A 24,564-nucleotide genomic window follows, 5' to 3' on the forward strand; every position below is an offset into this window, starting at 1 on the left:
GGGTGGACGGGTGAATGGAGTGAGGTGGATGAACGGAGTGCGGTGGGCAGTTTGGTGAATGGAGTGAGGCGGGTAGTTGGGTGAGTGAGGTGAGCTGGGTAAGTGGGTGAATGGAGCGAGGTGGGTAGATAGGTCAGTGGAATGAGGAGGGTCGGTGGGTGTTTTGAGTGAGCTCTGTCGGTGGGTGAGTGGAGTGAGGTGGGTAAGTGGGTGAGTGGAGTGAGGTGGGCAAGTGGGTGAGTGGAGTGAGGTGGTTGAGTGGAGTGAATTAGGTAGGTGGGTGAGTGGAGTAAGGCGAGTAGGTGGGTGAGTGTAGTGAGGTGGGTGAGTGGAGTGAGGTGGGTGAGTGGAGTGAGGTAGATAGGTGGGTGAGTGGCATGAGGTGGGTAAGTGGGTGCATGGAGTGAGGTGGGTGAGTGGAGTGAGATGGGTAGGTAGGTGAGTGGAGTGAGCTGCGTAGGTGGGTGAGTAGAGTGAGGTTGGTAGGTGGGTGAGTGGGGTGAGGTGGGTGAGTGGAGTGAGGTGGGTAGGTGGCTGAGTGGAGTGAGGTGGGTGAGTGGAGTGAGGTGGGTAGGTAGGTGAGTGCAGTGAGCTGTGTAGGTGGGTGAGTAGAGTGAGGTGGGTAGGTGGGTGAGTGGGGTGAGGTGGGTGAGTGGAGTGAGGTGGGTAGGTGGCTAAGTGGAGTGAGGTGGGTGAGTGGAGTGAGGTGGGTAAGTGGATAAGTGGTGTGAGGTGCGTAGGTGGGTGACTGGAGTGAGGTGGTTAAGTGGGTGAGTGGTTTGACGTGGGTGAGTAAAGTGAGGTGGGTAGATTGGTGAGTGGAGTGAGATGGTTGAGTGGAGTGAAGTGGGTAGGTAGGTGAGTGGAGTGAGGTGGGTAGCTGGATGAGTGCAGTGAGCTGGGTGAGTGGAATGAGTCTGGTAGGTGGACGGGTGGAGTGAGGTGGGTGAGCGGAGTGAGGTATGTATGTGGGTGAGTGGAGTGAGGTGGATAGGTGGGTGAGTGGAGTGAGGTGGATAGGTGGGTGAGTGGAATGAGGTGGGTGAGTGGAGTGAGGTGGGTGAGTGGGTGAGTGGAATGACGTCGGTGAGTGGAGTGAGGAGAGTGAGTGGAGTGAGGAGAGTGAGTGGAGTGAGGTGGGTAATTGGTTGAGTGGAGTGAGGTGGGTGAATGGAGTGAGGTGTGTGAGTGGGTGAGTGCAGTGAGGTAGGCAGATGGGTGAGTGGTATGGGGTGGGTTGTTGGGTGAGTGGAGTGAGATGGCTAAGTGGGTGATTGGAGTGAGGTGAGTAGGTGGGTGAGTGGAGTGAGGCGGCTGAGTGGAGTGAGGTAGGTGAGTGGAGTGAGTTGGGTAGGTGGGTAAATGGAGTGCGGTGGGCGGATGGATGAGCAGAGTGCGGTGGGCAGTTTGGTGAATGGAGTGAGGCGGGTAGTTGGGTGAGTGAGGTGAGCTGGGTAAGTGGGTGAGTGGAGTGAGGTGGGTAGATGGGTCAGTGGAGTGAGGTGAGTAGGTGGCTGAGTGGAGTGAGGTGGGTAGGTGGGTGATTGGAGTGAGATGGGTAATTGGGGGGAGGGAAGTGAGGTGGGTGAGTGGAGTGAGGTAGATATGTGGGTGAGTGGAGTGAGTTGTGTAGGTGGGTAGGTGGAGTGAGGTGGATGAGTGGAGTGAGGTGGGTGAGTGGAGTGAGGTGGGTAGCTGGGTGAGTGAAGTGAGCTGGGTGAGTGGAGTGAGTCTGGTAGGTGGGCGAGTGAAGTGAGGTGGGTAGGTGGGTGAGTGAAGTGACATGGCTAAGTGGATAAGTGGAGTGAGGTGGGTAGGTGGGTGAGTGGACTGAGGTGGGTGAGTGGAGTGAGGTGGGTAGGTGGGTGAGTGGACTGAGGTGGGTGAGTGGAGTGAGGTGCGTAGGTGGGTGAGTAGAGTGAGGTGGGTAGGTGGGTGAGTGGACTGAGGTGGGTGAGTGGAGTGAGGTGCGTAGGTGGGTGAGTAGAGTGAGCTGGGTAGGTGGGTGAGTGGTGTGAGGTGGGTGAGTGGAGTGAGGTGCGTAGGTGGGTGAGTAGAGTGAGGTGGGTAGGTGGGTGAGTGGAGTGAGGTAGGTGAGTAGGGTGAGGTGGGTGAGTGGGATGAGGTGGATAGGTGAGTGAGTGGAACCAGATGGGTGAGTGGAGTGAGGTAGGTAGGTGGGTGAGTGGAGCGATGTGGGTGAGTAGAGTAAGGTGGGTAAGTGGGCGAGTGGGTTGAGGTGGATGAGTTTTGTGAGGTGGGTAGGTGGATAAATTGAGTGAGGTGGATGAATGGAGTCAGGTAGATAGGTGGGTGAGTGGAGTGTGGTGAGTAGGTGGGTGAGTGGAGTGAGTTGGGTAAGTGGATTAGTGTAGTGAGGTGGGTAGGTGGGTGAGTGAGGTGAGGTGGCTAAGTGGGTGAATGGAGTGAGGTGGGTAGATGGGTGAGTGGAATGAATTGGGTACGAGGGTGAGTGAAGTAAGGTGAGTAGGTGGGTGAGTGGAGTGAGGTGGGTGAGTGGAGTGAGGTAGATGGTGGGTGCGTGGGGTGAGCTGGGTTGGTGGGTGAGTGGAGTGAGGTGTGTAAATGGGTGATTGGAGTGAGCTGGGTAGGTGGGTGAGGGGATTGAGGTTGGTGAGTGGAGTGAATTGTGTAGGTGGGTGTATGGATGGTTCAGTGGAGTGAGGTGGGTGGGTGGAGTGATGTTGGTAGGTGAGAGAGTGTTAGTGAGTTGGGTAGGAGGGTGAGTGGAGTAAAATGGGTATTTGGGTGAGTGGAGTGAGGTGGAGAGGTGGGTGAGTGGAGTGAGGTGGGTAGGTGGCTGAGTGGAGTGAGGTGGGTAGGTGGCTGAGTGGAATGAGGTGGGTAGGTGGGTGATTGGAGTGAGATGGGTAATTGGGGGGAGGGAAGTGAGGTGGGTGAGTGGAGTGAGGTAGATATGTGGGTGAGTGGAGTGAGTTGTGTAGGTGGGTGGGTGGAGTGAGGTGGGTGAGTGGAGTGAGGTGGGTGAGTGGAGTGAGGTGGGTAGCTGGGTGAGTGAAGTGAGCTGGGTGAGTGGAGTGAGTCTGGTAGGTGGGCGAGTGAAGTGAGGTGGGTAGGTGGGTGAGTGAAGTGACATGGCTAAGTGGATAAGTGGAGTGAGGTGGGTAGGTGAGTGAGTGGACTGAGGTGGGTGAGTGGAGTGAGGTGGGTAGGTGGGTGAGTAGAGTGAGGTGGGTAGGTGGGTGAGTGGACTGAGGTGGGTGAGTGGAGTGAGGTGCGTAGGTGGGTGAGTAGAGTGAGGTGGGTGAGTGGAGTGAGGTTCGTAGATGGGTGAGTAGAGTGAGGTGGGTAGGTGGGTGAGTGGTGTGAGGTGGGTGAGTGGAGTGAGGTGCGTAGGTGGGTGAGTAGAGTGAGGTGGGTAGGTGGATGAGTGGTGTGAGGTAGGTGAGTAGAGTAAGGTAGGTAGGTGGGTGAGTGGATTGAGGTGTGTAGGTGTGTGAGTGGAGTGAGGGGGTGAGTGAAGTGAGGTAGGTAGTTTGGTGAGTGGAGTGAGGTGGGTGAGTGGAGTGAGGTAGGTGAGTGGAGTGAGGTAGGTAGTTTGGTGAGTGGAGTGAGGTGGGTAGGTGGGTGAGTGGAGTGAGGTAGGTGAGTAGGGTGAGGTGGGTGAGTGGGATGAGGTGGATAGGTGAGTGAGTGGAACCAGATGGGTGAGTGGAATGAGGTAGGTAGGTGGGTGAGTGGAGTGATGCGGGTGAGTGGAGTAAGGTGGGTAAGTGGGCGAGTGGGTTGAGGTGGATGAGTTTTGTGAGGTGTGTAGGTGGGTAAATTGAGCGAGGTGGATGAATGGAGTCAGGTAGATAGGTGGGTGAGTGGAGTGTGGTGAGTAGGTGGGTGAGTGGAGTGAGGTGGGTAAGTGGATTAGTGTAGTGAGGTGGGTAGGTGGGTGAGTGAGGTGAGGTGGCTAAGTGGGTGAGTGGAGTGAGTTGGGTAAGTGGGTAAGTGGAGTGAGGTGGGTAAGTGTGTGAGTGGAGTGAGGTGGGTAAGTGGGTGAGTGGAGTGACTTGCCTGAGTGTTGTGAGGTGGGTAGGTTGGTGAGTCGACTGAGGCGGGTAGGTGAGCAAGTGGAGTGAGGGGGGTTGGTGGAGTTAGGTAGGTAGGTGGGCGAGTGGAGCGAGTGGAGGTGGGTAGGTGGGTGAGCGGAGTGAGGTGCGTAGGTGGGTGAGTGGAGTGAGGTGGGTGAGTGGTGTGAGGTGAGTAGGTGGGTGAGTGGAGTGAGGTGGGTGGGTGGAGTGAGGTGGGTAAGTGAGTGAGTCAATTGAGGTGTCTAAGAGGGTGAGTGGAGTGACGTGGGTAGGTGGGTGAGTGTAGTGAGGTGGGTAGGTAGGTGAGTGGAGTGAGGTGGGTAGCTGGGTGAGTGCAGTGAGCTGGGTGAGTGGAGTGAGTCTGGTAGGTGGGCGAGTGGAGTGATGTGGGTGAGTGCAGTGAGGTATGTATGTGGGTGAGTGGAGTGAGGTAGATAGGTGGGTGAGTGGAGTGAGGTGGCTGGGTGGGTGAGTGGAGTGAGATGGATAGGTGGGTGAGCGGAACCAGATGGGTGAGTGGAGTGAGGTAGGTAGGTGGGCGAGTGGAGTGAGGTGGGTGAGTGGAGTAAGGTGGGTAAGTGGGTGAGTGGACTGAGATGGTTGAGTGGAGTGAGGTGGATAGGTGGGTGAGCGGAACCAGATGGGTGAGTGGAGTGAGGTGGATAGGTGGGCAAGTGGAGTGAGGTGGGTAAGTGGAGTAAATTGGGTAAGTGGGTGAGTGGAGTAACGTGGGTGAGTGGATTGAGGTGGATGAGTGTTGTGAGGTGTGTAGGTGGGTAAATTGAGTGAGATGGGTGACGAGTCAGGTGGATAGGTGGGTGAGTGGAGTGTGGTGGGTAGATGGGTGAGAGGATTGAGGTGGGTAAGTTGGTGATTGGAGTGAGGTGGTCAAGTATGTGATTGGAGTAACGTTGGTGAGTGGAGAGAGGTGGGTGAGTGGAGTGAGGTGGGTAAATGGGTGAGTGGAGTGAGGTGCGTGAGTGGAGTGAGTTGGGTAGGTGGATGAGCGGAGTGAGGTAGCTAGGTGAGTGAGTGGAGTGAGATGAGTAGGTGGGTGAATGGTTTGAGGTGTCTAAGTGGGTGTGTGGAGTGAGGTGCGTGAATGTAGTGAGCTGGAAAGGTGGGTGAGTGGGGTGAGGTGGGTAGGTGGGTGAGTGGAGTGAGTTGGGTAAGTGGGTGAGTGGAGTGACTTGCCTGAGTGGTGTGAGTTGGGTAGGTTGATGAGTGGATTGAGGCGGGTGAGTGGAGTGTGGTGGGTATGAGGCTGAATGGAATGAGGCGGGTAGTTGGGTGAGTGGAGTGAGGAGGGTCGGTGGGTGAGTGAAGTGAGGTGGGTATGTGGGTGAGTGTAGTGAGGTGGGTAGGTAGGTGAGTGGAGTGAGGTGGGTAGCTGGGTGAGTGCAGTGTGCTGGGTGAGTGGAGTGAGTCTGGTAGGTGGGCGAGTGGAGTGAGGTGGATGAGTGGAGTGAGGTGGGTAGGTGGGCGAGTGGAGTGAGGTGGGTGAGTGGAGTGAGGTATGTATGTGGGTGAGTGGAGTGAGGTGGATAGGTGGGAGTGTGCAGTGACGTGGGTAGGTGGGTGAGTGAAGTGACGTAGCTAAGTGGGTGACTGAAGTGAGTTGGGTGAGTGGAGTGAGGTGGGTAGGTGGGTGAGTGGAGTGACGTGGGCGAGTGGATTGATGTGGGTAGATGGGTGAGTGGAATGAAGCAGGTAGGTGGGTGAATGGAGTGATGTGGGTGAAAGGATTGATGTGGGTAGGTGGGTGATTGCAGTGAGGTGTGTGAGTGGAGGGAGGCTGGTAGGTGGGCGAGTGGAGTGGGGTGGGTGAGTGGAGTGAGTTATGTATGTGGGTGAGTGGAGTGAGGTGGGCGAGTGGAGTGAGGTGGGTGAGTGGGGTGAGTTATGTATGTGGGTGAGTCAAGTGATTTGGGTGAGTGGAGTGAGGTGGGTAGGTGGGTGAGTGGAGTGATGTGGGCGAGTGGATTGATATGGGTAGGTGAGTGATTGCAGTGAGGTGGGTGAGTGGAGTGAGGTGGGTAAGTGTGTAAGTGGAGTGAGGTGGGTAAGTGGGTGAGTGAGGTGATGTGGCTAAGTGGGTGAATGGAGTGAGGTGGGTAGATGGGTGAGTGGAATGAGGTGGGTAGGTGGGTGAGTGGAGTGAGGTGGGTAGGTGGTGAGTGGAGTGAGGTGGGTAGGTGGGTGAGTGGAATGAAGCAGGTAGGTGGGTTAGTGGAGTGATGTGGGCAAGTGGATTGATGTGGGTAGGTGGGTGATTGCAGTGAGGTGGGTGAGTGGAGGGAGGCTGGTAGGTGGGCGAGTGGAGTGAGGTGGGTGAGTGGAGTGAGTTTGGTATGTGGGTGAGTGGAGTGAGGTGGGTGAGTGGAGAGAGGTGGCTGAGCGGAGTGAGGTGGGTGAGTGAGGTGAGGCAGATAGGTGGGCGAGTCAAGTGAGTTAGGTGAGTGGAGTGAGGTGGGTAGATGGGTAAGTGGAATGAAGCAGGTAGGTAGGTGAGTGGAGTGAGGTGGGTCAGTGGGTGAGTGGAGTGAGGTAGGTGAGTGGGTGAGTGGAGTGAGGTGGGCAAGTGGGTGAGTGGAATGACGGTGAGTGGAGTGAGGTGGGTGAGTGGAGTGAGGTGTGTAGATGGGTGAGTGGAGTGAGGTGGGTGAGTGGAGTGAGGTGGGTGAGTGGAGTGAGGTGTGTAGATGGGTGAGTGGAGTGATTTGAGTGAGTGGAGTGAGGTGGGTAGGTGGGTGAGTGGAGTGAGGTGGGTAGGTGGGTGAGTGGAGTGAGGTGGGTAGGTGGGTGAGTGGAGTGAGGTGGGTAGGTGGGTGAGTGGAGTGAGGTGGGTAGGTGGGTGAGTGGAGTGAGGTGGGTAAGTGGGTGAGTGGAGTGAGGCGGGTAGGTGGGTGAGTGGAGTGAAGTGGGTAGGTGGGTGAGTGGAGTGAGGTGGGTAAGTGGGTGAGTGGAGTGAGGTGGGTGAGTGGAGTGAGGTGGGTAGGTGGGTGAGTGGATTGAGGTGGGTAGTTGGGTGAGTGGAGTGAGGTGGGTAGGTGGGTGAGTGGAGTGAGGTGGGTAGGTGGGTGAGTGGAGTGAGGTGGGTAGGTGGGTGATTGGAGTGAGGTAGGTGAGTGGAGTGAGGTGGGTAAGTGGGTGAGTGGAGTGAGGTGGGTGAGTGGAGTGAGGTGGGTGAGTGGAGTGAGGTAGGTGAGTGGAGTGAGGTGGGTAGGTGGGTGAGTGGAGTGAGGTGGGTAGGTGGGTGAGTGGAGTGAGGTGGGTGAGTGGAGTGAGGTGGGTGAGTGGAGTGAGGTGGGTAGGTGGGTGAGTGGAGTGAGGTGGGTAGGTGGGTGATTGAAGTGAGGTGGGTGAGTGGAGTGAGGTGGGTACCCCCAGTATTAGCCGCCTGCCATCCTGAGAATGACCCATTTACCCTACTCTACGTTTTGTTACCCAGTTCTCAGTCTATACCGTGCTCTCTAATGTTGTTCACTAACCTCCTGTGTGCGTCCTTATCGAAAGCCTTCTGAAAATCCAAATACACCCCATCCGCTGCTTCTCCTTTACCTATGGTACAGGTATCATCCTCAAAAACTCCAGCAGGCTTGTCAAACATGATTTCCCTTTCATAAATCCGTGTTGACTCATCCCAACCATATCGTTATTTTCCAAGTGTCCAGTTATCGCACCCTTTATAATAGATTCTAACATTTTCCCCATGGCCGACATCTAACTGGTCTGCAGTTCTCCATTTTCACAGGCTCCCATCCCCCTGCCAATTTAATTTGGACCCTCCCCAGCCGCGCTCGTGAATCTCCCTGCGAGAATGTGAGTTCTGGTCCATTTTGTACAGGTCCCACCTGCCCCAGGACCAGTCCCAGAGCCTCGGATATCTGATGCCCTCCCTCCTACACCAACTCTCCAGCCATGGTTTAATTGCTCGATTCTCCTATTTCTATGCTCACTAGCACCTGGGACTGGGAGTAATCCTAAGCTATTGCTCTGGAGGTCCTGCTTTTTAATCTCCCTCCTTGCTCCTTAAAATCTGCTTTCAGGCCCACATCCCTCTTCCTACTTATGCCGTTGGTACAAACATGGACTATGACCTCTAGTTTCCCCCCCCCCCAAAGAATGTCCTGCAGCCACTCTGTGATATCCTTGACCCTGGCACCGGGGAGGCAACATACCATCCTGGAGTCACGCCAACGGCTGCAGAAACACCTGTCTGTTCCCCTAACTAACCAATCCCCTGTCACTATTGCACTTCCACTCTTTTTCCTGCCTCCCTGTGCAGTTGAGTCACCTGCAGTGCCACAGACTTGTCTCTTGCTGCACTCCTCTGAGGACCCAATACCTAACCAGTATCCAAAATGGAAAACTGGTTAGCGAGTGAGATCAACTCAGGGGGCTCCTGCACTACCTGCCAGGTTGTCTCAAACTGCTTGGTGATCACCCATTCCCGATCTGTCTGTGTGCTCCTAACCTGCGGTGTGACCACCTCGCTAAACATGTCACCCACGTAGCTTTCTGCCTCGCAGATACATCACAGTGACTCCAGCTGCCGTTCAAGTTCCAAAACCTGGAGCTCAAACTTCTGCAGCCGGTGGCACTTCCTGCAGATGTGTTCATCTAGGGCACAAGGCCAATCCATGACTTCCCACATACCACATGATGCACATTCCAATTAGCTGAGCCTCCCTGTCACATCATGAATTTTAAAACTCTATTATAAATATAACAACTTACCAGTTACTCACTAATCAACTTCTTCCTCTGTACCGAATTAAAAATCAAAGTTAGAAAAAGAAAAGAGCACCTTCTTCCCCACTTCCCCAAACGCCCTCACTCACCAAACTCCCAGTTGCTCACTCTGTAAAGTCACATTCATCTGTGGGGTAATTGGCTGGTCAGGTGATTGGGGTAGTCAGGTGGTTAGTGGATAGTCAGGTGATCAGGTACCTTGCATGATCAAGAGGGTAGTAAGGTGGCTGGGAAGGTCATTGGGTCTGGTTACAGGTCAGATGGCCAGGCAGGTTAGTCAGATAGTCAGAGGTTGGCTAGGTCTAGTCGGGAGATTAGTCAGGTGGTCGGGGGTTGTTGGGTCAGGGGGATCGTCAGGCAGTCAACAGCGGGCAGTCCGATAGCTGGACAGATAGTCGGGTGGTCAGGGGGTGGTTGGGCACTCAGGGCACAGTCAGGTTGTCAGGGGGAAAGTCAGACAGTCGGGGATATAGCCAGGTGGTTAGGGGGCTAGTTGTGCTGTCGGGGGTATAACCAGGTGGTTAGGGGACTAGTCGGGCTGTCGGGGGTATAACCAGGTGGTTAGGGGACTAGTTGGGCTGTTGGGGGATAGTCGGGTGGTCAGGCGGTTAGTCAGGTGGTCGGGGGGGGGAGGGGTGGGGGTGTAGACAGGTGTTGGAATTTTGGAAAATCATAGCCAGTGCATCCACTATCTCTGCAGCTATCTCTTCTGGACCCCTAGGGTGTAGACCATCAAGCCCTGGCGATTTTCAGATTTTAGTCTCTTAAGTTCTCCAATACTTTTTCTCTGCTTGCATTAATTGCCTTAATTTCCTCACTCTTTTTAGCCCGTAGGTTACCCTCTATTTCTGGTAGGTAACTTGTGTCTTCTACTGTGAAGACAGACACAAAAATATCTGTTCAATGTCTCTGCTATTTCCTCATTCCCCATGATAACTTCTCCTGTCTCTGTTTCTAAGTGACCAATGTTTACTTTAGCTCTTAGAATCTGTTTTTATATTCTCGGCTAGTTTGATCTTGTATTCCAATTTTTCCCTTTTTATCACTTTTTTGGTGGCCTTTTGCTGGTTTCTGAAGCACCCCCAATCCTCAGATTAGTTACTATTCATTAAACTTCATAGTACAAATACTTAATTGTTGAGTGAGCCCAGATGGGTTTTTCTTGCTGAGTTTTCATTTTCCAATGGAATGTGATTTTGTTGAACATTTTGAATTGTTTTTTTAAATGTTTCCCACTGTTCATTTACCTCCATACATTTTAGTCTATTTATTGAATCAACCTTAACCACTTCTCTGCTCATTCCCATGTAATTGGCTTTGTTTAACTTTAAGATTTTTAAAAATTCATTCATGGGATGTGGGCTTCGCTGGCTGGGCCAGCATTTATCGCCCATCCCTAACTGCCCTTGAGAAGGTGGTGGTGAGCTGCCTTCTTGAACCGCTGCAGTCCATATGGTGTAGGTACACCCACAGCGCTGTTAGGGAGGGAGTTCCAGGATTTTGACTCAGCGACAGTGAAGGAATGGCGATATATTTCCAAGTCAGGATGGTGAGTGACTTGCAGGGAGGTGTGAAGAGGAACTTCCAGGTGGTGGTGCTCCCATGCACCTGCTGCCCTTGACCCTCTAAGTGGTAGCGGTCATGTGTTTGGAAGATACTGTCCAAGGAGCCTTGGTGAGTTCCTGCAGTGCATCTTGTAGATAATACACACTGCTGCTACTATGCGTTGGTCGTGGATGTGGTGCCAATCAAGCAGGCTGCTTTGTCCTGGACAGTGTCAAACTTCTTGAGTGTTGTGGGAGCTGCACTTATCCAGGCAAGTGGAAAGTATTCCATCACACACCTGACTTGTGCCTTGTAGATGGTGGACAGGCTTTGGGGAGTCAGGAGGTGGGTTACTCCCCTCACGATTCCTAGCCTCTGACCTGCTCTTGTAACCACAGTATTTATATGGCTAGTCCAGTTCAGTTTCTGGTCAATGGTAACACCCAGGATGTTGATAGTGGGGTTTCAGTGATGGTAATGCCATTGAACATCAAGGGGCAATGATTAGATGCTGTCTTGTTGGAGATGGTCATTGCCTGGCACTTCTGTGGTGTGAATGTTATTTGCCACTTGTCAGCCTGGATATTGTCCAGATCTTGCTGCATTTGGACATGGACTGCTTCAGTATCTGAGGAGTCGCGAATGGTGCTGAACATTGTGCAATCATCAGCGAACATCCCCACTTCTGACCTTATGATGGAAGAAAGGTCATTGATGAAGCAGCAGAAGATGGTTGGGCAGAGGGCACTACCCTGAGGAACTCCTGTGGCGATGTCCTGGAGCTGAGATGACTGACCTCCAACAACCACAATCATCTTCCTTTGTGCTAGGTATGACTCCAACCAGGGCAGAGCTTTCCCCCTGATTCCCATTGACTCCAGTTTTGCTAGGGCCCCTTGATGCCAAACTCTGTCAAATGCTGCCTTGATATCAAGGGCAGACACTCTCACCTCACATCAGGAGTTCAGCTCTTTTGTCCATGTTTGAACCAAGGCTGTAATGGGGTCAGAAGCTAAGTGACCCTGTGGGAACCCAAACTGAGCGTCAGTGAACAGGTTACTGCTAAGCAAGTGCCACTTGATAGTGCTGTTGATGAGGCGATGGCATAAAGGTATTGTTGCTCAACTAGTAATCCAGAAACTCAGGGTAATGCTCCATGTCCTTGGTTCAAAACCCCCACAGCAGGTGGTGGAATTTGGATTCAATAAAAATCTGAAATTAAAAGTCTAATGATGACCATGAAACCATGGCTGATTGTCGCAAAAACCCATCTGGTTCACTCAGCTGATGAATCAGCGTTCATCCATGTGGAACACCACTTGGAGGAAGCACTCAGAGTGGCAAGGGTACAGGTTGGACTTCAATGTCCATCACCAAGAGTGGCTCAGGAGCACCACTACTGACCAAGCTGGCCGAGCCCTAAAGGACATAGCGGCTAGACTGGGTCTGCAGCAGGTGGTGAGGGAACCAGCAAGAGGGAAAAACACACTTGACCTCATCCTCACCAACCTGCCTGCTGCAGATGTCTCTGTCCATGACAGGATTGGTAGGTCTGACCAGTCACTGGGCAGATGAAGTCCCGCCTTCACATTGAGGATACCCTCCATCATGTTGTGTGGCACTACCAATGTGCTAAATGGGATAGATTTCGAACAGATGTAGCAAATCAAGACTTGGCATCCATGAGGTGCTGTGGGCGATCAGCAGCAGCAGAATTGTACTCGAACACAACCTGTAACCTCATGGCCTGGCATATCCCCCACTCTACCATTGGGGAGAGGCACTGGCACGGTGGTTTTATCACTGGACTAGTGTTCCAGATGCCCGGGGGAATGCTGTGGGGTAAACGCAAAAAATTGCGGATGCTGGAAATCCAAAACAAAAATAAAAATACCTGGAAAAACTCAGCAGGTCTGACAGCATCTGCAGAGAGGAACACAGTTAACATTTCGAGTCCGTATGACTCTTCAACATAACTAGGGAAAAATAGAAGAGAGGTGAAATATAAGCTGGTTTAAGGGGGGTGGGACAAGTAGAGCTGGATAGAGGGCCAGTGATAGGTAGAGATAACCAAAAGGTGTCACAGACAAAAGGACAAAGAGGTGTTGAAGGTGGTGATATTATCGAAGGAATGTGCTAATTAAGGGTAGAAAGCAGGACAAGCAAGGTATAGATAGGCCTAGTGGGGGTGGGGTGGGGTGAAGGGATCGAAATAGGCTAAAAGGTAGAGATAACACAATGGATGGAAATACATTTAAAAATAGATGGGAAAAGAAAAATCTATATAAATTATTGGAAAAAAGGGGATCGGAAAGGGGGTGGGGATGGAGGAGAGAGTTCATGTTCTAAAATTGTTGAACTCAATATTCAGTCCGGAAGGCTGTAAAGTGCCTAGTCGGAAGATGAGGTGCTGTTCCTCCAGTTTGCGTTGAGCTTCACTGGAACAATGCAGCAACCAAGGACGGACATGTGGGCAAGAGAGCAGGGTGGAGTGTTGAAATGGCAAGCGACAGGGAGGTCTGGGTCATGCTTGCGGACAGAACGAAGTTGTTCCACAAAGCGGTCACTGTAATACTCTGGGGACCCGGGTTCAAAGATGATGAAGTTTGGATCCAATTAAAGAAATCTGGGATTAAAAGTCTGACGGTGACCATGAAACATTGTTGATTGTCATAAAAATCCATCGGGTTCACTAATGCCCTTTAGGGAAGGAAATCTGCCCTCCTTAACTGGTCTGGCCTACATGTGACTCCAGACCCACAGCAATGTGGTTGGTTCTTAAATGCCCTCTGAACAAGGGCAATTAGGGGTAGGTAATAAATGCTGGCCTAGCCAGCGACACACACATCCTATGAATGAATAAAGAATAAAATTGCCATTAAGCCAGGGGATCAACCCTGGTTCAAAGAACAAAGAAAAGTACAGCACAGGAACAGGCCCTTCAGCCCTCCAAGCCTGCAACGATTGTATTGCCCATCAACTAAAACATTTTGCATTTCCGGGGTCCATATCCTTCTATTCCCATCCTATTCATGTATTTGTCAAGCTGCCTCTTAAACACCACTATCGTACCTGCTTCCACCACCTCCTCTGGCAGCGAATTCCAGACACTCACTACCCTCTGCATAAAAAACTTGCCCCGCACATCACCTTTACAGTTTTCTCCTCTCACCTTAAATCTATGTCCCCTAGTAATTGACTCTTCCAGCCTGGGAAAAAGCTTCTGACTATCTACTCTGTCCACGCCACTCATAATTTTGTAAACTGAACAGTGCAGGAGGGCATGTCAGGAGCAGCACCAGGCATACCTAACAATGAGGTGTCAACCTGGTGAAGCTACAACACAGGACGATTTGCATGCCAAACAGCATAAGCAGTAAGTGAAAGACAGAGCTGAGCAATCCCACAACCAGCAGATCAGATCTAAGCTCTGCAGTCCTGCCACATCCAGTCATGAATGGTGGTGGACAATTAAACAACTCACTAGAGGAGGAGGCTCCACAAATATCCCCATCCTCAATGATGGAGGAGCCCAGCACATCAGTGCAAAAGATAAGGCTGAAGCATTTGCTTCAATCTTCAGATAGAAGTGCCGAGTGGATGATCCATTTTGGCCTCATCCAGAGGTCCCCAGCTCACAGATGCCAGTTTTCAGCCACTTTGATTCACTCCATGTGATATCAGGAAATGGCCACAGGCACTGGACACTGCAAAGGCTATGGGCCCTGACAATATTCCGGCTATAGTACTGAAGACTTGTGCTCCAGAACTTGCTGTGCCCCTAGCCAAGCTGTTCCAGTACAGCTACAACACTGGCACCTACCTGGCAATGTGGAAAATTGCCCAGGTCTGTCCTGTACAGAAAGAGCAGGACAAATCCAACCCGGCCAATTACCATCAGTCTACTCCCCATCATCAGTTAAGTAATGGGTCATCAACAGTGCTATCAAGCAACACTTGCTTAGCAACAACCTGCTCACTGACGCTCAGTTTGGGTTCCCACAGGGTCACTCAGCTCCCGACCTCATTACAGCCTTGGTTCAAACATGGACGAAAGAGCTGAACTCCCGAGGTGAGGTGAGAGTGACTGCCCTCGACATTGAGGCAGCATTTGACCGATTGCGGCATCAAGGAGTCCTAGCAAAACTGGAGTCAATGGGAATCAAGGGGAAAACTCTCCACTGGTTGGAGCCATACCTAGCACAAAGGAAAATGGTTGTGGTTGTTGGGGGTCAGTCATCTCAGCTCCAGGACATCACTGCAGGAGTTCCTCAGGGTAGTGTCCTCGGCCCAAACATCTTCAGCTGCTTCATCAATGACCTTCCTTCCGTCATAAGGTCAGAAGTAGGGATGTTCGCTGATGATTGCACAATGTTCAGCACAATTCATGACTCCTCAGATACTGGAGCAGTCAATGTCCAATTTCAGCAGGATCTGGACAATATCCAGGTTTGGACTGACAAGTGGCAAGAAACATTCGCGCCACACAAGTGCCAGGCAATGACCATCTCCAACAAGAGAGAATCTAAACATCATCCTTTGATGTTCAATGGCATTACCATCACTGAATCCCCCACTATCAACATCCTGAGGAGTGCCATTAACCAGAAACTGAACTGGACTAGCCATATAAATACTGTGGCTACAACAGCAGGTCAGAGGCCAGGAATCGTGCGACAAGTGATTCACCTCCTGACTCCCCAAAGCCTGTCCACCATCTACAAGGCTCAAGTCAGGAGTGTGATGGAATACTCTCCACTTGCCTGGATGAGTGCAGCTCCAACAACACTGAAGAAACTTGACACCATCCAGGACAAAGCAGCCGTTTGATTGGCATCACATCCACAAACATTCACTCCCTCTACCACCGATGCACAGTGGCAGCAGTGTGTTCCATCTACAAGATGCACTGCAGGGATTCACGAGGCTCCTTAGACAGCACCTTCCAAACCCACAACCACTACCATCTAGAAGGACAAGGGCAGCAGATAGATGGGAACACCACCACCTGGAAGTTCCCCTCCAAGTCACTCACCATCCTGACTTGGAAATATATCGGCTGTTCCTTCACTGTCGCTGGGTCAAAATCCTGGAACTCCCTTCCTAACAGCACTGTGGGTGTACCTACACCACATGGACTGCAGCGGTTCAAGAAGGCAGCTTACCACCACCTTCTCAAGGGGCAATTAGGGATGGCCCAGCCAGTGAAGCTCACATCCAGTGAATGAATTTTAAAAATTACTATACTGATGATCGAGAGCAGACTAAAGGGGTGGCAACTGGTCAGGTTTTGTTTGTGATTGGTGTACGTACTTTCAAACCAAACATTTAATTCAATTGTATTAAGGTCACTAGTTCCCAGCGGATTTTTACTGTGAGATTACTAATTAATTCTGCCTCATTGCACAATACTAGACCTAAAATAGTTTTAACCCTAGTTGGTTCCACAATGTATTGCTACAGGAAATTGTCATGAAATCATTCTATAAACTCATCTTCTAGAGCACCCTTGATAATTAGATTGTTCGATCGAAATGAAGATTAAATTCCCCCACAAATATTATCTTACCTGTGTTACACACTCCAATAATTTCATGTTTAATGCTCTGTCGAATGGTATAACTGCTGTTAGGGAGGCTAGAAACTACTCTCACAAGCCTTTTCTACTCTTGCTATTCTTAATCTCCACTACTACTCACTACTTTCTCACCCCCTATGTCAACCTTTCTTATCAGGGCCCCTTATCCTCCTTTGCCAGTCTGCCTGTTTATTTGGAAATATTCTGTCGCATTTTCCTTAACACACACTCACAAGTCACCTATCGTGCCACTAGTACCCCACAGTGATGCAACTTAACATCACTATTGTATGGTTTATTGATCATTTTATCTTCACCCACCTAGGCAAGTACAGAGGGAGCTTTGATGCACATCCTCAAGCCCTAGCAACAGGGCAGGTTACAACTGGCCTGCCATGTCTGCCGTTGGTGTTGTATCAGTGCAGTGTCACCAGTCTCTCCCCTAAGCCGCCCTTTACATCCCTTACGTTCAGGAGCACACCTTTGTTGCAAGTGTCAGGTCTGCTTCACTTTAATGTCTCAACTGAAAAACAGCCCCTCTGACAGTGCAGCACTCTCACAACACTGTCAGATTGGACTACATGCTCATGCCATTGGAGTGGGACTTGAACCTACAATCTCCGGTTCAGGGAGGACAGTGCTACCCACTGAGCCTCGGCTGACACTGTCAGAAGTTGGTGTCCGGATGAATCATTGTAAATTCGTTTTGTGGACCTGCAAAGATATTTACCCTGCTCTCCCCACAGCCTCTTCCCCCTTTTCAGGCTGTCCAGCAGTGCCTCGCTTTTGAAACTCTCACCCTCCTTTGCAAAATTCCATCCGCAGCCTCGCCCCTCCCCTCCCTTCCCCTCCCCTCCATCTCTGTCACCTCCTCCAGCCCCACAACCTTCAGAGACCTCTGCATTCATCCAGCGCTGGCCACCCCTGGGTACCCTAGTCCATTCAAGGCACTTCATTAGCTGTTGAAGCACTTTGGGACTATTCTGTGGTCATAAAAAGATGCTATATAGATGCAACTCCTTCTTCCTTCACCAGCCCAGGACTAAACGTCAGACTTTCCAGCCTGCCCTTGATTGCAATGTGTTCCAACCCATCCCCTAGGGGGAGCCGTGCCCACACCCTCCCAAGCGTCGAGTGCAAAAGGATTAAAAAGTCATCTCTGTTTCTTCAATATGCCATTTTATTGCCTCCAGTAGACAATATCATTATTTCTGCGCTGCAGCTTACAGAACAGTGACACCATTTTATATAAATAAAAATTAAACCGGTACCTTAATATTTTTTTTTAAAAAAACTCTACGCAAAGAAAGGCCAATCTCTGAACAATTTACAACATATATTCAAAAAAAGGAAACAATTGCGAATATATTTACAGTTACTTCTTAAGATTGAATGAATTGCTAAAGGCAGCATTCATCTTTAATCTCCTCTGCAGCCTCATTGCGAAAAATACAAATTTCTTATATAAAATCCAAAAAATATTATTACACAACCTTTTAGAAATGGCAGTGTGTCATTTATAAACTGGTTATTTACTGATCTGATAATTATTTTTTTTCTCTAATAGAAACTTAATGCATGTATCAAGCATTAATGTTTTGAGGTAGAGCCCTCTTTGAATCAGTATATGGTCAAAATACTGAACAAACATTACACACAAGCTCTTATTTCCATATAATTCTATTACAACTTTAAAAACAGCTTTGGTAAACAAAAGAAAACAAGCAGTTCCATTGTGCAGTCCTGCTAGAATCATCACCCTCTCTCCAAAATAATTCTGACTGTTAAAAATGTTACATTCACTACATGAAAGAAATTGCATTTCGGGTTTTTTTTTTTACATACTTGGATTAATTCAGACAGAACGCAGCAAAGAAAAAATTAAAAGATTCAACCTTTGACTACTTATCCAACATTATTTTTTTTAAAAAAACCGTGCTTGTTTTCATCGAAGCAAAACGATTGAGAGGTGGTGGGGGGGGGGGGGTGTAAAAAAAAACAAATCAGCAGTCTTGCTTTAAGACGAATTCAGGTCTGGAGACTGAATTGTAATCCAAAGGTTCTGATCCCATCCCCTCCCCTCCCCACCCCGAACCCACCAAGTCCTAAAGTGAGTTATCTCACGTGTGTTGGAAATAAATCCTGTTCCTTTGTGCCAGTCGATCCGTGTTCAGCAGCAAGAATAGAGCATTCTAATCCATCACTGAATGCACTTGATTCTAATGCATCCGCCCAGGGCTGGGTTCTATATTTCGGGGTGTGGGGGTGTGTGGGGGGTGGGGGGGGGGCGGTGTGACATATTTTGGAGGTTTACAAGTTCCTTGCTCCAAGTTTGGGAATGGAATCCTGCATTAAACCAGCTTCAAATTCAACAGCAGCAAAAACACTCCTCAAAATGATACATCTATTGCTTTGAAAAGGTTCAAATTTCTGTTTCCACCCCCGCCCCCCCCCACCACCACCACCACCACCGCCACCCCACCCCCAAGTGCAGAGATTTTAATAATTATTTGTTTTTTTTTGTTTTTGGCTTGTATCCAAAATGGCATTCCTTAAAAAAAAAGAGGTTCTCATCCGACCCCCCAGCAACCCTCGGCTCTCCTGTAGAAAAGTTCCACAAACAGGTTTGAGAGAAGGAATGGATTTGGTTCCAAATTTATCAGTGACATTCCCAACGGAACAAGACGAGGAGAGGGTTGAAAAATTTTTTTTTAAAAGATTAAAAATCTGGACATCAGTGAAACACAAGAGCGTTTCCGTACATTAGTATCATTGCTGTTAACAAAACAAAAGACACCAAACGCTTGAAAACAACAAATAAACAGTCACCAGGGAGAAATTCCGCCCTCATTGTCTTTTTCCAAAACACATTTTGGAGAGAGAAAAATGTTCCCCCGCCCCACCACCAAGTCAGATTCTTGCTCCATCAATATTTAGAAATGGTGGGATTCCTAACATTTATTTTTCAAAGACCAGATTATCTCTGAAACAGTGTGTGTTTTTTTTTGGGGGGGGGGGTGGTGGTGTGGGTGGGTGGCGGTGGTGGAGTTCGACACCTCAGAGGTCCCAGAAGAATCTGTTTCTCTCACTCTCGCTCTCACCCTCACTCACTCCCCCTCAAGAAGACGGTGAGTCTAGAAGGTCTTGAGTCTCTTGCCTCCGCCCACAGCTCTGCCCCCCTTCAAAACCCTCTGGGGGGGTTGGTCTTTGGAGAGGGGGCAGTACTTGATGGTATGCGCGTTGTCTCCATTGGCATTGCACAGGGGGCAAGTGTAAGCCCGCAGAATGGGGCAGATCACCCTCCCGTCCGGTGTCTTCAGGACGTGGGATGCGTAGACATCCTCGGGCGCCCCATTGTTGCGGCAGAAGACACAGATCTTGGGCTCTTGCTTGGCCCGGCCGCTGCCCTTCCTGAACGCCCTCCTCTCCAGCCCCAGCAGGTCGAGGGGGCTCAAGGGGTCGAGGAGCATCTCGGCTTCCTGGTGGTGGCCGTGGCCGTGGCCGCCGCCGCCGCTGCCGTGTGGGAGAGCCTGGAAGGGGTTGAAGAGGGAGAAGCTCTCCCCCAGGTCCAGGAAGGTCCTTGCGGCGTTGGGTGAGCAGCAGCAATCCAAAGGTCCGTCCCCGTCGCCCAGGCAAGGGCAGGTCGAGTCACTGAGCCCCAGGGTCGCCTTGAGAGACTCGGTGATGGAGTTGGGTGACCGGGGCACATTCCTGCGGTTCTTCATCACCAGTGTGGACAGACCCAGGTAGTCATTCCAAAAGTTAAAGGTGTAGTCGTAACTGCTCCCCGCGTTCAGGTAGTTGGAGTTCAAAAAATCCATGCCGGCCTTTCAGTTTTACAATTCCACTCAATTTTTCTATTTCGTTCAAAGGGAAGAATGAAGAAGGAACCCTGTCCAGCACCTTTGTGCAGTGGGACTCTCTCTCCTCTCTCCTCCTCTCTCTCTCCTCTCTCTCCTCCTCTTCTCCTCCTCTTCTCTCTGCTGCTTCTGTTCCTAACTCCCCGAGCTCAGTGCTGAATGAGCCACTGTGTTTATAGGGTTTTTAAGGGCTGAGTTACAAGAGGAGGAGCTTCCACCCTCCAGCTATCCAAGTTTATGATCAACCTCCCCCCCTCCCAACCCTTCACTGCATTCCTCCACGAGAGACTTGGAAAAAGTGCAACGGATCAGCTGCAGGAAACGGCCTGGAACCTTGTGGGTGTATCAGGCCCCATGCCCAGCAAGAGGGGGTGGGGTTGCAATACAAGGGATGGAAAGCCCACCATCTTCCAGCCCACACCTTGAGATGCACCCCCCCCCCCCTCCACCCCTCCCTCCAAACTACGGTGGGCGACCTGACGCTGAATTCAGCAGCCCACCATTTCCGAGCAAGCAATTAATGGACGGTCAATTGAGCTTGGTTACCAAGCCAATTAATGCCAACGTTACCCTGCCCTTGCCCTCATGTAGCTGGCACAGGCTACAGGGTGTGAGGAGGCCGGGGGTGGGGGGGGGGGGGCATCATTTTTTAATACACAAGTTGTAAAAAAAATTGCAGGAAGGAAAGGGGGATGGGGGTGGCTGGACCTCCTCCTTCAGAGGGTACCCTGTGTGTATCACCCCTCCTCCCTCCCCCCCCCGCCCCCCCCCCCCGAAGATGTATCACCCTCACCCCCACCACCACAATTTGTTCCTCCTCACTTGCGCCCCCCCCCCCCAAATCCCGCCTCCTTCTTAGGTTGCGAGACCCCCCCCCCACCCTGAAAACAAGGAACTTACCTGCTCCCAGGATCCATCAAAGCCCCACCCCCCCCCCCCCCCCCCCCCCCGCCGTGTGGGCCAGCCAGAGCTGCTGGACAATCCTATTGGCCCGCAGCTCTCAGGGGGCGGGGTTTCCTCCCACCCAGGGGTGTTTAAGCCCACCGGCGTCGTGGTGTCATGGCTGCATGATGGGCTTATATTGGGTGCATTGTCTACCAGCCAACTCTTGCAATGAATGGCCGGGGGGTGGGTGGGGGGTGAATGGTGAGCAACGTGCGCCCCCATGTCTGGAAGCCAGCCTTCTCTTTCTGTGTGGTTTTTGACATTTTACAGACATTTAGAATGGTTACAGCACAAGAGGAGGCCATTCGGCCCATTGACCGATTGCCAGATCTCTGTAAGAGAGCAATTTAGCTCCTTCCACTCCCCTCGCTCTTTCTCTGTGGTGCTACGATGTTATTTTTTTCTCTTCAGGCACTCACCCAATTCTTTTTGAAAGCTCCCGATTGAATGTGTCTCCAACACCCCCTCAGATAGGGCATTGCAGATCCTGACCGCCCGCTGTGCGTAAGGGTTTATCTTCATGTCGCCGCTGTTTCTTTAATCAAGCCCCTTAGACCTGCGTCCTCCCACTCTCAAGCCTTCCACCAAAGGGAACGGTTTCTCACTACCGACTCTGCCCGGACCCCTCGTGACTTCGATACCTGGATCAGGTCTCCTCTCAGCCTTCTCCAAGGAGAGCAGCCGCAACTTCTCCAATCTGCCTACGTAACTGAGGTCCCTCGTCCCCTTGGAGCCGCTCTTGGGTGAACCTTTCCTGCACCCTCTTCACATCCTTCCGAAGGCGTGGTGCCCAGAGCTTGGCACACCCTCTGCCGTTGACACCTAACCGGGGTTTCATGAAGTTTCGCCGTAACTTCTGTGCGCCCACGGGCAGGGATTTTTCACGCCAGAGCCGGCAACGCGCCCGCCGACGATTAGAAGGCCATCGTTAAGGCCATTCAGTGACCAATTAAATCAATTCTTTCGCTGCCCACCCAACCTCATGGTGGGCGGGGCAGGCAAAATAGGCCAAGCGGCCTTTACATTTTTTTTTGGGAAACCTCATCCAACGGGCGGGGTGAATTTCCCAAAATCAAATAAAAATAACATCAAAACTTTAATTTTTCATTAGTTACATGTTCAGAGTCCCATGTTTCATTAAATATTTATTTTTTTAAATTTTTTTTTATGTCTTTCCATCTCCCTGAGGCAGCTCCGTGCCTCTCAGGGAGATTATGGAGCGCTCGCTCTGTCCACTCGCCCTCCTCCCCTCCACCACCACCCCCCCCACACCCCCCCACCACCCTCCCCCTCCCTCACTTTGATTGGCTCGCCAGCACAAAATCGCGGGAGGCAGTCAGCTTCCCGCCCGCCCCCACTGAGTACCCCCCATGGAGGGCACAATCCTGCCCTATCTGTGTTTGCCTCAATACCTCTGTGAGCATGCGTGGGGTAACACGAGGTTCAATGTGCATGCGGGGGTCAGTGTTTGAGACAGCATGCCCTCTCGTACGTTCATCTTCCTCATGAACTGGAATACATTTGTATTTATATATCAATAAGGCAAAATGTTCTGGATTTTTCCATCAAGGAGTTCAGCGTCTGGAGGAGCAATGGTCAGAGAAACCCTCCGTAGGATAATTTCACACTGACGCATTTTTCAATTGGGATCAGATTGTGGCTCGTGACAGAACTCTGACCCTCCCTGTCTCTCAACCACTTCCTCCGCCCAACCTCTATCCAGCCTCCCCTTGAGTCTGCCCACGTGATTATCTCCATCGTCTTCCTGGCCCCTTCATCCCATCCACGATCCCCCCCCTTCGTTCCATGATCCCATTGCCCTGCTCGTCCTCATTTCCACTCCTGTTCCCCCTCCTCACGTTTCGGGACCGCCCGATTAAGAAGCTATTCCGTGAAACTCGAGCGATGGACTCACAAGTAAAAGAAAATGAAAGGGCTTTAATTGATACAGAGGTTTTCCTGACCGAGGCAGGTCCCAAGGACATCCGATGAAAGTGCTTTTAAGGAGTAGTCACCACAGGTCTTTCCTTTGCAGGTGAAGAATATAGACGGAGACCTGCATCTGTGAATCTCTAGCTGAACAGAGTGTCAGCCATGGTCTGGTAAGGCTCACTTACCAAATGCTTGAGCACCTAATCTAGATAGACATATTAGCGCTGTGCTGTGGGACATGTTCGTCTTCCTACTATAACGCTGAACTGAGGCTGTGTGCGCTTTATCAGTTAAACATAAAAGATTCCATAGCAGTATTTGAAAACGTGTAAGGGGGCGTTTTTTTCTGGACCATACTCATCCTTCCACCAACATCACTAAAAATCGGATTATCTGTGCATATTATCACACGGCTACTTGTGGGAGCTTGCTGTGCACAAACTGCCTGAACAGTTTGACAATAACTCATCAGCCACCTATGTGGCGTTTTCAGGTGTCCCGAGGCTGTGAAAGATGCAACAAAAATGCAAGTCCTTTGTTTCCTTTTTTGCGTGTATGTGCTTACAACAACATCGAATTGCATTTATATAGCACCCTGGATACAATTGTAATGCCCCCAAGGTGCTTCAAAGGAACACAAGCAGGAAAAGTTAACGTCCAGCCACATAGTGAGGGTCCAGGACAGGTTGGTCACGGGCATAGGTTTTAAGGAGCATCTTAAAGGAAGAGAGAGAGAGATAGAGAGGTGCCACAGTTTGGGGAGGGAGCTCCAGAGCCTAGGGGCCCAGTGTTCTGAAGCCACAGCCACCAAGGTTAAACCCAGGGATGCAAAAGAAGCCAGATTTGGAAGAGACTCAATGTATCGAGCACAGGTAGGGCTGGATAAGGGAGTGATTTGAATTTTAAAATCAGTGTTGACTCACCGGTAGCCAAAGTCGAGCGAGTGCAAGTGGTGGTGAGCAGGACTCAGTGGGCAACACAGTTTTGGAACAAGTTGAAGTTGCCCGGGAGACTTGGAAAAGGGAAATAAATGAAAAACAGAGGTCCATGCACGATATCTGGGAAATTATTCCCGCTCTTCCTCACTTTCCCTCAATCAGCCATCACAGTCGGCTAGATGAATCCCAATCCGGTTATGTCAATCCTGATTTTCCACCTGCCTTTTCGCTCCATCCAGAAATGTCAATCCCATCAAATGACTTCTAAAGGGGGGATCTAGACTTCGAGACGCTGGTGTGTCACGTGGCAAGAGGAGAAGCAGGAGGGCCAATCAGTTACCACAACATCCATTTCCTTCTGCTCTGCATCCCCGGGTGAAGGTGGAGAGAAAGAGAGGGAAAAATATAATTAATTTCTGAGCATTTTGCTTGTCTCTCTCGCTCTCTCTCTCTCCCTCTCTCTGTGTAGCTTTGATAATGTTCAGAGAACAGATGGTTCAACAGTTTAGCTTTGTAAATCAAAAGAAGCAACTGAGGGCCAGCAGAAAGAGACATTCGCACATTTCCATAATCAGGGCATTTTATGCAAAGTTAATTAAATAATAATTGACACCCCAAAGGTCAAACTGGTGCTGACTCTTAAGGTAACAAAACCTGACTTGCACTACTTGAAGCAAGGCTCTCACTGTGCTGCGGTTGAGATTTTGCCGTGCACAGATTTAATTCCATAAAAACCAAAACCAAAACAAAAAACTGCGGATGCTGGAAATTCCATATGTGTCCGCTGCCATTTTTGTTTGCTTGTTAAAGAATAGCCTGCGTTTCTGTAACATTTTAACCATCCCCGCTTCGTCAAATCATCATACAAGCTTCCACACACCCCCACCAGCCTGCATCTTCACCCCTCCCACCCTCCACCCTTTGATCCTGCCCTCCGAGAGCTAGCC

General features: G+C 50.7%; 1 protein-coding gene across 1 annotated transcript; it reads right to left on the reverse strand.

Annotated features, from left to right (window-relative positions):
• Window positions 1-18,429: 18,429 nt before the first annotated feature.
• Window positions 18,430-19,942, reverse strand: nanos1 (nanos homolog 1). Its single transcript, XM_041188928.1, has one exon. It carries the CDS (start codon window positions 19,761-19,763, stop codon window positions 19,077-19,079), a length of 687 nt encoding a protein of 228 aa, XP_041044862.1. The 5' UTR covers window positions 19,764-19,942; the 3' UTR covers window positions 18,430-19,076.
• Between the last annotated feature and the right edge of the window lie 4,622 nt (window positions 19,943-24,564).

Source organism: Carcharodon carcharias, chromosome 1 (genome assembly GCF_017639515.1).
Source record: "Carcharodon carcharias isolate sCarCar2 chromosome 1, sCarCar2.pri, whole genome shotgun sequence".
NCBI classification, from domain to species: domain Eukaryota; kingdom Metazoa; phylum Chordata; class Chondrichthyes; order Lamniformes; family Lamnidae; genus Carcharodon; species Carcharodon carcharias.